The 15,814-nt window shown below is 38.7% G+C and overlaps 1 protein-coding gene across 1 annotated transcript in view; it reads left to right on the top strand.

Annotated features, from left to right (window-relative positions):
* The window catches only part of LOC136873923 (interferon-inducible double-stranded RNA-dependent protein kinase activator A homolog B), a 310,706-nt gene that overhangs the window by 61,777 nt on the left and 233,115 nt on the right, over nt 1-15,814 (top strand). Inside the window, exon 3 of the mRNA XM_067147282.2 lies at nt 14,749-14,872. Within this exon, the coding sequence (XP_067003383.2) occupies nt 14,749-14,872 (124 nt within the window). The remainder of the gene's footprint in view (nt 1-14,748; nt 14,873-15,814) is intronic.

The following is a 15,814-nucleotide window of genomic DNA, read 5'->3' on the forward strand; positions in this document are numbered from 1 at the left end:
TTATATATATATATATATATATATATGTTAGTAAATATAAAGGTCCAATAATACTGCCCTGAGGAATTCCTCTCTTAATTATTAGAGGGTCAGATAAAGCTTTGCCTACTCTAATTCTCTGAGATCTATTTTCTAGAAATATAGCAACCCATTCAGTCACTCTTTTGTCTAGTCCAATTGCACTCATTTTTGCCAGTGGTCTCCCAAGATCCACCCTATCAAATACTTTAGACAGGTCATTCGCAATACAGTCCATTTGACCTCCTGAATCCAAGATATACCGAGTGAGTTGGCCGTGTGGTTAGGAGCGCGCAGTTGTGAGCTCGCATCCGGGAGATAGTGGGTTTGAGCCCCACTGTCAGCAGCCCTGAAGATGGTTTTCCGTGGTTTCCCATTTTCACACCAGGCAAATGCTGGGGCTGTACCTTAATTAAGGCCACGGCCGCTTCCTTTCCATCCTAGGCCTTTCCTGTCCCATCGTCGCCATAAGACCTATCTGTGTCGGTGCGACGTAAAGCAACTAGCAAAAAAGAAATGAATCCAAGACATCTGCTATATCTTGCTGGAATCCTACAAGATGAGCTTCAGTGGAATAACCTTTCCTAATATCAAACTGCCTTCTATCGAACCAGTTATTAATTCCACAAACATGTCTAATATAATCAGAAAGAATGCCTTCCCAAAGCTCACATGCAACGCATGTCAAACTCACTGGCCTGTAATTTTCCATGCATTGGCACTGACGATGGCTCCAAGTAGCCTATGCAGTGGACTTCACGGTATGCACTAGCCATGCATCTTGGTAGGTGCGCTATTTACCAACGGTTGAGCCCAACTTGGCACACTGGGACGAAACGCTGGAAGCCTGGGATGAGTTAGCTGGAAAATTTATAATATCCAATAATGGACCATTTATATTATTACCAATTTAATCATTCGGGACAAATATTTCAGGTTCCCTATGGGAATCAACATCTATATCACTCTGTATTGCTGTCTAAGTACTGTAACTGTTTAAATCAAATGTAAATGATCAATGAAAATATGTAAACGATAACTCTTCTAAGCATACTGCATTACCAGCAATCCCTTGCTGGCAAGATGTAGTGTTTACAGTGCACTATGTCTTCTGGTATGTGTTGGAGCAATTTGTTACTTTCATTGACCTGTCTGTCTCATCCTTGGCTTTTGAGAATGTGTAGGTGACCTAGCTATGAATGATGCTAGTAATACCATTCCTTAAGCAGCCAGTGCCTGTATAAATGGTGTGAAAATATTGCTCATAAGGTCGGTTGGTGCATGCATTTCAGTGGTCTTGGCAGACTGATATGCGATAGCAATTTCTGGCTTGGTGAGGAAAGCACTGGGAAACTGTTTCACTCCTCATTTCCCTAGTATGGCTCTTCAGTGATGCCTAGGCTGTCTATGATAGCTTTTGGTGGAGCTGTGGAGGATCAAACCAGCATTTGGGCTGAATATGCAACATATAACACACATTACCAGCATAAATTAAATATTGAAATAGTGCAAACTAAGCACTGTATGGAATATCCAACTTAATTTGTCATTACACAATCTATACTGCTGTACTTACAACTTTGATTATGAAATTGGGTTTTATGGCAACCATGTTTTTGTGATAATGAGCAAACACCCTGTCAAGTCAGCATCATCTTGCTACTGTATGTGACAGCAGATGGTACTACCTGTGACTGTCTGATTGATGGTCAAGCAGCCATTACCAAACTTCACTCTCAGGGGGGGATAGACAGTGGGAATGGTGGTGGTGGTGGTGATTATTGTTTTAAGAGGAAGTACAACTAGGCAACCATCATCAGTGCGTATGATCAGAGGAGTCCTCGCTTTGAAGGCCAGGTGAAGCCTTTGAGTAGGAAATAATACACAAATTCGCCAGAAAGGAAAACATGGTCAACGGTGCACATTTTCCAGAAATTGAAGAATGGCTTTATATAAATACATGACTGAAAGCCGGTATTTTAATGAAGGTTTAAACTGAAGATTGAGTTAAACTGTAACTTGAGTTTAAACCGATGTCATCTTAAAATGGCCGGCCTAAGTTAAACTGAGGTGAAGAAGTAAATATACGATCTTGGTAGCAGTGACTTGCGAGAAATGACTGTTGATAATGTTTTGCAGTGACTTGTGAGAAAAGATGACCATCGTTAATGTTGTTTTTTTGTTTTTGTTTTTTTCTTCTTGTAGGTAAAATGGCAGATAAAAACAGTTAGCGTTGTCCTAATTTTACTTGTAAGGAAATAGAATTGCTTGTGCAATTAGTACAGAAATATTTATATAGTTTGTGAAACAGTGGCCTTATGAATTCCTCCGAAATCTCCCATTGTAATAAACATACTACCGGAGGCATAAAACCGCAATGCTATTAGTAGCTGACTGAGGGGTCTACAGCATGATTTCTGAAATATAAGGAAGTTACTCTTTCTAAAATTTCCACTTTTGACATTCAAACAGTTCAAAAAGTCATTTTTACATTCTTACCTTTTCATTGCATGTTTTATTCCAACAACATTTTTGCTGAAATAGGTTTATGACAGTCTGTTTCATAAGCCTAAACCTATTTAAAAACTCTGTTTCATTCTATATGTGAAAGTCTCATGCCCTTGCTTGAAAAACTCGTGGTGCCCGTGGTCTTTTAACACTTCATCATCGCTTAGTATTTCTTCAAACACCTCAAAAATATCTTCGAGATCCATTTGTTCTCCCATGTTATAAGGTTATGTATTCTTAAACTTCACTTTAAACGGTAGATGAGTGGCAGTAAAATTTTCTAGGTAAACTTAAGATTAAGTTTTATTATACGCGACTAACAGATAAACCGAAGTTTAAACTGAACCAACAGTTTAAACCTCTATTATAATTTAAACTGAAGCAACAGTTTAAACCTCTATTATTACACCGGCCCTGAAAGAAGTGAACTAGGTTATGGTGTATCAACTGAAATGTGTAAACTAAAATCATTAGAGAACACAAAGGAACTTAAAAAGGTTTTACTGTAAGCCGTGAGTGGATAAGCAATTTACAGCTGTTGTGACACTCCCGGGCATGTTTACAATTACTAATGGAATGTTTTATTGATGTATAACCCGTATGCTAAACTTACGTGGTAAGTGTGCTTACTGTGTCAGTTAAAAATGTTTCATCTAAGAAAGGAAAATAATAGCTTCTCCTTGATAAAGTAGATGTTTTCTTTCTTTTTATAGTTAAATACAGTATGTTGCACAACACTTTGTCTGTAGAGGAACTTATCAGCTATTACATATGGGTATTGCTTTTGTAACTATTGGGATCCTTCCATTTGGAGTTAAAAAAACACTCGCCCAGCATCCAGTTCAACTTACTGTGGTTTCATTAAAAGAATATACTGGTACACTGTTTCATCGGGTCACAAAATGGAGGGTTAGCTTTATGAATTTTGCTGATGGCTTTCTGGGGTACTAACATACAAATTTAAAGTTTTTTCTTAATGAAACTGCTCTGGAAAATGTCTTCAGATATTTTTCCTTGCCCTGATGTCGTGCAGTAAGAATGAAGGCTGGCATAAACAGATGGGAACAATGTCAGGAGGTACTCAGTATGAGGAAATAAAGGCTAAGTTAGGAATAAACTCATTGGATGAGGCTGTATGCATAAATCATCTTCAATAGCAGGCTCATATGAGGCAAATTGAGGAGTATAGGTTATCTAGAAGAATGGAGGCCATGGAAGGTAAAAGAAGTAGAGGGAGACCTTAGACGAAGATGGTTAGACTCGGGTTTTAATGATTTATTGATGAGAGTTGTAGAACTAAACAAGGCTACAGAACTAGTTGTAAATAGAGGATTGTGGAGACACTTCGTTAATTCAGAGGTTTGCAGACTGAATGCTGAAAGACACAACAGTCTATAATGGTTGTGAAAATGAAAATCCACAGCCTGTTTTCAGTCATTCGACCGTGTCAGGAATGGAATGAATGAAGCCCCCATCTAGCGGCGAGGATAGGAAATGTGCTGACTGCCGAAGCCTGTCACACTCCTGTGGGGCAATGATTGAGTGATTAATGAAATGGAAATATATTGGAGAATGTTGCTGGAATGAAAGATGACAGGGAAAACCTGAGTACCCGGAGAAAAACCTGTCCTGCCTCCACTTTGTCCAGCATAAATCTCACATGGAGTGACCGGGATTTGAACCACGGTATCCAGCGACGTGAGGCCGTCACGCTGCCGCCTGAGCCACGGTGGCTTTCTATAATGGTTGTATGAAGTGTTTATTCCCATTGACGTAGAGAGGTGAAGTACTCTGAAGTTTTTAGGACAACCGTAAGGTTAATGCAAAAATAATTTACTTCCAATGTGGCAATAAATTGAAACTGTGTGGTGGCAGATAATATACCATTAATTTGTCCTATTGTTTCTTCTTGTTCTTCAACAATTTCTTTGTGGAATTTAATTATCACTGGGAACATACCGTGAAAAATAAACACTAATCATGTCTCTCCCTCCTGCAAGTCACGTGTGGTGGTTTGAACCATTTTAGATTCAGGGACATTTTATTGAATTTGTATTTCCAGGAATGTTATTTGTTTTGCAGATTCTTGGGTGAATTTACATACTTTTGTTACTTTATGTTAATGTCCCAAAAATTTTCCTTGTTTCTTGAACATTGCAGGTCTTTGATATGGGTGGATTTAAATAGTGATTCACACAGCCAGTATAGATTACTGATGGTTGCAACATGAGAATTTGTGCTTGTACACTACTATATTTTCTGATATATTGCCCCTCCACCATAGATTTGCCCTTGTAAGTCTTGAACTGATAAACCAGTATCATTAATCATAATTATTGTTACTATGTTTTTGTGGATCACAGAGGTGAAAGAAGGTGCGGGCATGAATGGGTCTGTCTACGACAATCAAAAGATTAAATAAAAGCTTTAAAATAATTTTAATTCTCTTTGGCTGTTTTTTTCTTTGATGCTAAATTTTAACAAAAGAAGTCGGTCAGCGACGGAACAAGATTTCAGGTACAGAACTAGCTCATTAGCTTAGATGTAAGATGGGAGAAATCAGAAAACTCAACAAAATTGTCCATTAACAATATGAGCTTAAAGCTCCCTATTTTACCGATGTTACTTGAGCACTATTGTTCCATTCACTCAGTGGTCAAGGAGACAGGTCGCCCAATTTCATTTACAGAGTATTCACAACATACAATCTTCCAAGAGCACATTTTGCTCTACAACATTACCGCCTACCAAAAGGCACGAATCAGTTTATACACTAACACCTCTACAATAATAGAAAGAGCATCTATGCTCTATAAATTTATCTAGGAGACTGCACTCTGAATCTTTTATCCTAACTGCCTTCTCAAGGCAACCTTCAACTTTTACATTTACTACTAGAGCATCTTTGCTCAATAAAATCAACCCTTTCCAGGCCTCTCGAGGCACAACCTACATTTTACAATTCAAACAGTCTTCACTGTCTTAAAACACTCCACAGTCTAACCTCTTAACTCTCTTGGTGCCAGGTGGTAGTGCGAGCATCTGCCCTTTAAATTGCCAGAGCCGATCCGGTCGGCCTATAACAATCCAGTCAGAAGTTGCCAGAGCCGATTACATCGGCCGGCTTAAAATTCTGTGATATACATGATTTTGAGGCAACCTATAGTGACGTGCATACTTTTGTTACAACCTGTAGTAAAGGGGCTACACGTTATTGTGTGCCTGGCCTTGCTTTGGCAGTTCTAAGAGGGTGTTATACCTTTCACAAGAGTCATTTCCTGTGTTTACAAATACCGCTAACCGGTCAGTAAGAGATTGCTCCTTGCAGTGAGTGGATTTGTGTCAGGAAAATGGCATGTTGTTCAAGTGATATTTTTTCAGCAGGTATTGATGACAATAAATTAATGCAGTATTTGGTACAGTGCAAAGTTTGCGCGGATGATTTATCGGATAGCGATAGGGAATTTAGTTCAGAGAGTTAGCGACGAAATTATACCGGACACGTCCGCGGAATCACCGCAGCTAAAGAAGAGACGTTTAATTGTGTCTAACAGCACTACTCTGAATATAGTGGTAGATGAAACTAGTGATAATGAATATGATAATGTCTCTGGAGAACATTTTGTGGAAATTTGTCCCAATGAACCCGACAACATTCCTCAACCTCCCGTCTCCTTCAAGGAAGTTCTTGGACCTAAACATGACCTACAGTCTGATTCTCTGCCCATATCATACTTCAATTTACTTTTCACTTACTCTCTGCTAAACCTTATAGTCACATATAGTCCTCTATCATTACCTAAATGCCGGTCTCCGCGGGCCAAGTGTAGCGTGACTGCCTCTCACCCGGAGATCATGGGTTCGATTCCCGTCCAGGTCAAGAATTTTCGTCTGGTCCTGAGGGTTGGTTCGAGGTTCACTCAATCTAAGTGACCCTAAGTGATTGCAATTGAGGATATATCTGAGGGTGAGAGGGCGCCCCGGTCTGGAAAACCAAGAATAATTACTGAGAGGATCCGTCCACTGACCATGATTCACCTCGTAAACTGCAGGTACCGAACTGAGCAGCGGTCGCTTAGTAGGTCAAAGCAAATCACGGCTTTAGTGCCATACATTTCTTAATTTCGTAAATTCTGTTATATTGTAAAATTATTTTTCTAATATATACTACAACCAGAAACGAGAAACTTTTTTTTTCTGAAAACAAAAGACTGTAATATAAACTACTATTTTTTACTTATTTAATAATTCAGAATTATTTTAATATTGTGTTGTCCGCACGTAGAAAATTTGTTGTCAGTATTTGCCAAACATCGTTACATACACGCGAATTTTATCGGTGAGTAAAATTGTCTTGTTTTTACTAGTGACATATGTTTGGATTTTATTTTTTACGTTTTTATTTTTCTCGTTCAAATTAGTTATTCTATAGAATTGTATTTAGAAATACATTATACATAATTACATATATTCTTTTGTATCGTAAATTATTTTTTCAAAGTAGATATTGAGAGAGAAAGTGCGAAAATATTTTTCTCTTCCTAAAAATAAACGTTATCGACAACTATAAATCAACAATAAAACGTCTTTGACTCTTTATATCTCTCCAAACCAGTTTCTTATTCTACGTAGTCGATATGTAGAAAATATCATGCCAATATTTGCTATATACCGGCAGATATACGCGAATTTTAAAATACATGTATTTCCACAGAAAACGGCCTGGCACTTTACAGCAGTAGAGTGGAGGCGGAGCTCTGGCCTCTTCCAGCTGATGGGGAGCGGCTGACCAGATCGGCTCTTGGCTCCAAGAGGGTTAACATAAAAGAATGAAATTGAATTTTACGGGGTATCAAAAACCCATTCTACCGGGCCTTTGTGTGAAACGAAACACAGGTTAGAGTTACTGGCCCAAAAATCAAAATGATGCGGAGGCGGACATTTACACTCCTTGAAATTTGCAATTAGAAGCTTAAAACCCTAATTGAGCTCATGGCCAGATGTTACATAGGCTAATCCTATGCCACAGAGGTGACTAGATGGAGAAAATTTAAGTTACAAACGCTACAGACAGAAAACAGTTATAAGGTCATAGTCACTTCGCAGTCAGGTTGATAGGGAACTCGAGAGGGTTTAAAGATAAAAATTTCATAATGTTCCGTATTGAACTGTTTCAGAATTAAATTTTAAGGCACAGTGCCGGACATTGCGTGTGTTGTATTACTCTTCAGGGACTTGCACCTTGCTACATATAAGTGACTGATCTTAGTCTCCTTCTGGATTTTATGTTTTAAAATTGCGCAGTGATAACCCCTATTGTCTTATATTGCTTCTTGAACTGCTTTTGTGAAAGACTTATCCTTTAATTTTTTGTTTTCCTATGCATTGTTTTTGTATTTTTAATCGGCTGATGACCCAGATAGGTGGTCAAAACCGGTACCGCTTTTAACCAAATAAGAATGTAACACTACATTTCTTATTTACTTGTATTGAATAGGTTGAACCACTTAATTTCTTGTTTCAATTTAACTCGAGAGGGTGTCACATTCTCTATTCCCGAATTTTAGCTATGTGCTTTTTGGCTTGTTTGAAATTTACATTAGAAATAGAAATTTACCTTTTAGAAGATTGGAAATTTAAGGTTACATTATTAAAAAGAGAAAACCTTCCCCTCAACTTAGCTTTCAGAGGCTATCACGTAGTTATTAAATGGCTGCCATTACCTTAATCTGCTGGAATACTCGAAGGGCGAGACGCCCCTGCCTCCTCTTAACACCACTCAGTAGACTGAATGATCAATAAGACAAAGTGGCTCAAAAGCGTACCAGCTTTTATACCAGAGAGGAAGGTTCTAGAGAGCTCAGGGCTAAGGTCCGACACATCTCCAAATTTTATTGGATAATCAAAAAGGCTAAAAAATAAACAAAATTTTCTGTTGGTTGATATTTGAAGTTAGCAGACAGAGATAGAACTGTTGCAAACTGTAATACACCAAAAACAAAGCATCATCAACCAAGGTTAGGAAACCTCAAAATAAAAAAATACTTTAGGATTTTAATATTCCTCTTCATACGAGAAAAATACAAACTTCTTGCACTAATAGTTGCAACCTTCATATATCAGATGGCATTCTTCAAGGTGCTTCATTTGAATGAACAGGGCAGGTGTACCTCACGGTACAAACCGCCCCCTTAGTCTCTCCTCACAGTTAAAAGTTTGAAATTTGGCTTGTTAAAAAAAGTTCAAGTTGTTTTTACAGACAGAAATTTTCTTGAAAAGGTTAATTTTAAGAATTTACGTTGTAAACAAGTCCTGAAGTCTTCTTTCAGCCGTACCAGTACAAGATATACAGTTCAGGCTTTGACAGGAAGAACAGCTGCCACGGCCAATATCCTGGTGGGATCGTCCGGACCCCCCAAGTATCCTCAGATACATCTCTCCCGCTACCTTGAGAGGGGTAGGTATGGTGATGGTTGCCACAGACCAGATATATACGGCTCAAGGTGGATAGGTGGTTGAGTTACGGCACCACTGCCCTCGCCGGAAAGGATGGTGTTCCAGTACACCGTTATGCAGGAGACTGGGCCAGAGCAGAGTGTGCCCTTATCCCACGCCGGCATCCCTCGCCACATGTTGCGACACGACCGCAGATGGTTGAGAGGGCACTGAAACAGTCATTTACTTGGCGACAGAAATTGTTTCTGTGAAGAGCGAGGGTTGTGTATTTTTCTAAGCAGCAGGTTCAGATAAGGCGGGCTGCAATGAGGATGAGTGTGTGATTTGGAGGTGGGGGATAAGGTAATGACAGCCGGGCAACGGGATAAAATAAAACTTACTAGAGGGGAAGGTTGTACAGAGTTAAGTACATAAATTACTGCCCTTAGATGGATATGGGCGGGGCAGAAGGCCTCCCCGTACACCTTACAACCTGATATTTTTTTTAAAAATTACGTTGCTGAACCAACACCAAAAGAAATATAACTGCTTTCTTACTGCCGTGACTTAGTGGCCTATACTGCAAAACAAAAGATTATACCTGTTTAATCTGCGAAATGTGTACTCTAAATATCCTTTCAGTGGCTGGGTTGCTGACCAGAAGAGTGACTGGAGTTAAGAAGTCCAAAACAATACCAGCACCTTGAAATCTGGGGGCAAGCTTGCCTGCAGGTATGAAATTCTTAACCATAACCTGATCTCCAACCTTTAAATTGATCGGCCTCCGTCCACGATCATATCTCTCTAACCTTTTCATGAGAGACCTTAAGATTACTTTTAGCCGTCTTCCATTGGTCTCTGATATTAACAGGATCTATTGTCTCAGATAATATGTCACTGAGTGACCGAAGATTCAACAGCGGCATGTTAGGAACAAACTTGAACATGAGGGAGGAAGGAGTGAACTTGTGGGACTCATGAACAGCCGAATTTAAGGCAAAAGATAACCAATGCAGGGAATTATCCCACGTGGAATGATCTTCATGATGAAAAGCGATCAACACAGATCGAAGATCACGATTGACCCGCTCGGCCGAGATGGTTGAGGGTAATAAGTGGAAGTTGTTACATGGGATATGGACAGATGAAAACAGAATTTTCTAAATAAATTAGATGCGAAAGCTTTTGCATTTTCAGAAACTTATATATTGACAGGGAGCAAAAGAAGCAAGGATAGTATTAAGACAAGAAATTGTGGACTGAGCGGTAGCCAGCTTAGTCAGAAACAACCATGAAAATCTCGTGGAACTGTCTACACATACAAGAATAAATTTATTCCCGTTTCCCTTTGATTGGGGGAAGGGTCCGACGTAGTCTGTATAAATGCTCCATGGGGCAAGCTGCCTGATGTGATAATAGCCCTAGCTTAGAAGCAAGCAGGATTTACAAGCTTTAATCATTTCTCTGATTTCGCTGTCCATACTCTTCCAAATAAACATCTCTCTGATTTTTTCCCTTGTTTTGAAGATGCCTAAATGCTCCCCTAATGGGGTCTCATGATAATATTTGAAGATCATGGGCACAAGAATGGTTGGAACCACAACTTTCATCTTCTGATCATCTCAAAGGGCAACACAAAACACCATTCCTCAACATATAAGGGACAACATGTTCCCCAGAGAAAGGGTTTCCATTATCGGAGCCAGTATTCGATCTTCTCATTGATATTTCTCAATGTCACGAAATAGCATAGGGGCATCCGTCGAAATAGCATTAATACTAGAAGGTATGGGCATGCAAAGAGAACTATCTTCCTGTTCACTGGTCTCAACATCACTAGAAAAACATACGGCTGAGTCCATCAGCAACTACATTTTCTGATCCCCTAATGTATCGTACATCAAATTGGAAAGATCCTGATTGCCCAACGGGCGATACGTCCTGTACGACGAGGCTTAGCTAAAACACAACTTAAGGCTAGGTAGTCTGTCTCTAATTCAAATTTGACATGTTCCAGGTAAAGGCGGAACTTCTCCAGCGCAAATAAGTCTGCCAAGCCTTCTAATTCATAGATAGTATACTTGGCTTATTGAGCCGATAAAGTCCTAGACACATAGGCGATGGGCCGCCTTCGGAGTTCCATTTCCTGAAGAAGGACAGCAGCAACAGCAGATGAAGAGGCATCAGTTTGGACTATGAATTTCTTAGAGAAATCGGGCACTGCTAATACAGGGGCGTTACAAAGAGCTAATTTAAGGTCTTCAAAAGTGGCTTGCTGCGACGTATTCATCGCCCATTTTTCTTGTACCGAAACCCCAAGGTGGTTTCAGTCCTGTGATTGACTACAGGGCTTTGAACCGTAATGTTGTGTTACAATCTGTGCCCCTTCCGGAGCTTCACTCTTGGTTTTTGTGTTTCGAAAGGCTAAGTTCTTTACCATCTTAGATCTTAACCAGACATATAATCAAATTCCTCTGGCAGAAGAATCCAAATGTCTAACGGCTTTCACTACTGATTCGAATCTGTATGAATACAACCGCGTGCCTTTCATGCTCACCACGGGTGCAGCTTTCATTACTAGACTGCTGGATAGGGTCTTCTCTGACATCAAATTTGAATATCTGTATCATTACCTTCGAAGAGCGCTTATATCACCTGAAGGAAGTTCTCATTCACATTCGTAAGGCTGGGTTGACTGTCAAATTATCTGAGGTGGCTTTTGCAAAGCTTCTATGTCATTCTTAGGGCATATTGTGTCGCCCGGTGGTGTTTCTGTGGACCTTTTTGGTGGGGGGGGGGGAGGGTCTTACTGACAGTGCTAGAGACCTGTATGTATAGATTATGAGAAAGCATTTGGTAAAGTATCCTGGCATAAACTGTTTCTACTTCTTGAGTGCATAGGCCATCTACAGCATGTGATGAAATTCATGTACAACTTGTACCAACACTGAGCTACAGTTATTAGTTTTGGTAAGGAAATAAGTCATTGGAAGATTCTCTTCAGAATAGGACAAGGCTGAATTCTCTTACCTGGATTATTTAACGTCTGGAATATGAACAAGTCTGTAACACACAACAGTCTAGGGCATTAAGGGAGGAGGAGGCTAATTCAGACCATCAAACTAGCCAGTGACCAAACTATAGTCTCAGGAACTGTAACCATCCTATCAATGCTTCTTCTGCTAAATGAGTGTGTCAGGGTCCATGGTATCAAAACCAATATCAGCAAAACAAAAGTAATGGTGTTCACCTCTTCCCATTATATATGCAAGTAGATGATGAGCCAGTACAGAAAGTAGTTCAGTTCTATTTCCTCAGCCAAATCATTGCAGAAATTTTACCATACTATCACTTTATTAGGACTCTGATTTTTCCACCACATGTACCGGTAGCTAGCATTCTGTGAAACCAATCACTGTTATGTCAGTCCAGCAGTGTGTCCCTGTTACGGAGCAACCTTGGTGTTAGATGAACTGCAATAGAGGATTCGGCTGCTGAGTCAGATTAGGAAGAAACAGCTGACATGTATAGGCCATAAGTTACAGCATGGCAGTTTGATGACTGAAGTGATTGAATGTGGCAAGCATCCCTGAGGAAGACCAAGAAAGACTTTCATGAAGACATTCCATGAGAACATAGGACTATTCTAAATGTTCCACTCAATTTCCACATCAGCCCATTTCTCCATCAGCTGGTTAAGATTATGTGATTGACATAAGTACAATGCTGTTTCTCTTCTGCATAAAATACTGCAAACAGGTAAACCAAGCCACCTCAGAATAAATTTTAACTACCTCTCTCCCTCAGGTAGAGCACCTTCACAGTCATAAATATGATCCTTGCTGAATATCTCTTGACGATGATCAGGGGCGTAACGTTAGGGCCTGCAGTGCAGGCGGGCCCGGACCTTCACGGGCCTCCGCACACTTGATATAGATGTTGATTCCCATAGGGAATAACATGTCCAGCCTAATGTCACTCTGCATGGAAATGGTCAGGGCAGTTTTGTAGAATCAGTCAAAATAATTCATTTTTACAATTTGTACGTAGAGGAATTGCCATTTGGTTGCATCTAGCAGCAGTCTCTCGCAACACCTCGACACGCTCTTCACTAAATACCTGCACCAAATTATTTAAAAATAATTATAGCAATGAAAATCGATTTCAAAATACACATTTTAGTTCGAAAATATTTTCTTGATATGCATTGCACCAGAGATCATATTATGCACAATGTTTCCTGAATATTTAACTTTTGTCACACATTTTTTCAACAGTGTATAATGCCAATAAGAAATTGGTGTAGTAACAATCAGTCAACTTATTTTCAAACAAGATCTCCCTCCACGAAGTTAATAATAGCCTAGGCTTATCAGTTGAGTGGTTCGATATTTTTCAAATTTTATTTGAACAGTTTTTGATTCTGTTTTGTTCAAATATTTTTGCTATTGTAATCGAATAAATTATTATAACTGAGACTTCCGTATCGTATAGAGTATAGTTCTGTACTTACTGGAAAATTAAACCAATTAAAATGGTATAAGTCCAAGATCCGCTGGCATGGCATCTGTGCCTGTGGACTTTGCGGTTGTTTGACAACATAAGTGACGACATTGGGAGGTTGAAGATTTACAATAATGTATAACATCTTTGTTTGTGTAACTTGACAGTATATTGCATTACTTTTACCTGCTGTAATTAAATGTATATTAGTTATTTATAGGGTTTTTTTTTTTTTTTTTTTTTTTTTAGGGGACCCAAATTTACGTTACGCCCCTGGTGAGGATGGTAGGACTAGGAACCTCAGAAGGTTGATAGCTTAAGAAATGCAAAATTTGAGCATGTTGACCATCTCAGGTATATGGGATGAGTATTTTCACAGCATAGCAGTATGGGAAGATGAATGTTTTGAATAGGAATGGTAACGGTGAGTTCATAGTTGCAGTCAGAAGCATTATTTCAAAAACAAGAAAATTGGTTTCTAGACAAATCTTAATTTCGCTGAGATTTCAGTTTGACGACAAGGTAACGGGAGTGAAAGCTGGGCGATTCCAAGTTGGGTACTTGGAGCTATCTTTTATTGAAACTGGAGATAAGAGCCTAAGTAGCAATAATAATTGCTTGTACAAATGAATAGCATAGTGTCCTATGTTAAGTATAAGCATATTGGAAGTATCTACTGGGTTTACTGTTGGGATCATAAGAGGTGAATGGAGGTGTTTTGTAGGAGACTAACAAACTTGGATGTTGAGCATAAGAGAAACAGGAACAGACCTTGAAGAGGATGATTTGACTGTTGATTTTTTTTTAAATTGTTAATGATTTCAATGTGAGTCATAAAAGTAAATGAAACCGTATTAGTTACAGAGTATTATAATGGTTTTTCGTGGAAAGCATACCATCATATAATGAAAATGTATGAAGGTATGCATGCTTAGGATTTTATTCTTTCTTTGCAATATTTTCTATTTCCTATCTTCATTCAAATCTTCGAGCATTGAAGTACTTTTTTTTTTAAATTCTTGTTGTTGTTGCCATTCTTCTTTCGCATGGCCATGATTGAAATTGTGCAAAGATGTAAAATTTTTAATGGAGATTGTGTGTGCTATTAAAAGGAAAATAAACCAATTGAGTGGGGATAAGTTCAGTTTTTTTCAGCCTTTTTTTTTCCTGTCTTGTGGGAATCTGTGGTTGCCACGGTCTGCACACCATGTTTTACAAATTTAGTGTAAAAATATTGATTTATTCTTTGAAAGCCCAAGCTAAAGAAATGTACTTCTTTTACAGCTGTTGGAAAAGGTCGCTCCAAGAAGCAAGCCAAGCATGATGCAGCCAAGAATGTGTTAGATCAATTAGCAAAATGTGAAGCTGAATCTCCTGAGTTGACTGTTCCAGAGGATGCATTAGATGTGTTAGTATTGTTTGTTACATTATTTGAGGTGAAGATGTTTGGTGTTCAGATGTAATTTGATTCTTGAGGTGGTTGTTCACTATCTGTGATCATTGCACCGTACATAAGACTGTCACACCAGCACCAGGTGTATGCTTTCTCTGTAGCACTGGTGGAGCAGTAGCAATATAATAGGTGGCAGGAAAAGTAAGGACAAATAAAATTACAAAAAAGTTAGAAATATAGCACCCACATGAGTAAAATGAAAACACAAGCAATTACAAAACACTTACCTTGAAAATCTCCCTCTCAAAATAGCCTATGCATTAAGAAAACCCTTTCTGCAAGGAAAACGAAAAAGCTGAGGACAAGGGCAACTCTACCATGAGGACAAACAAACTTCTCAAAACTACAAAAAAAAAATAGCCAAACAAACAACCAAACCCTTTACAAATGGAGAAAAAGAAATTTTATATTAACAGCAAATATTACTTAAAAAAACAAAGAATTACATTATCTAATAAAGTAAAAGAAATATCTCCGTAAAATTTAATTTGTAGAAATTAAGTTACAACCATAGAATGTCATACCATGTCCATCAGTACTAAAATAAGCTTTAATCAATATCTCTCATGAATAGAAATTGCCATTTTTAATTGGTCCTTTATATCAAATATAGTCAAACCCAAACTCAGTTGAATCGGTTGGAGCAAAATGGCATTATGTCAAAATATGCCTTTTTTAAAGAAATTTTTACGTAATTTGAGATTTATAACTGAGACGCATTGAACGGTGGAGAAAAGACTTGTCAGGCTTCTCCTTGTATTAGAAATCGTTGTTTGCAACTTTGCATGCGGTAGAGGAAAGCATTGTCATTGACAACTTACCTTTCAGCGCCATACTTCTTTTCGTCTTTCTTTTAGTGTGGTAGCGCTAGCATTTCCCGCGCTCCTCACGACTTTT

This window comes from Anabrus simplex, chromosome 5, assembly GCF_040414725.1.
Source record: "Anabrus simplex isolate iqAnaSimp1 chromosome 5, ASM4041472v1, whole genome shotgun sequence".
NCBI classification, from domain to species: domain Eukaryota; kingdom Metazoa; phylum Arthropoda; class Insecta; order Orthoptera; family Tettigoniidae; genus Anabrus; species Anabrus simplex.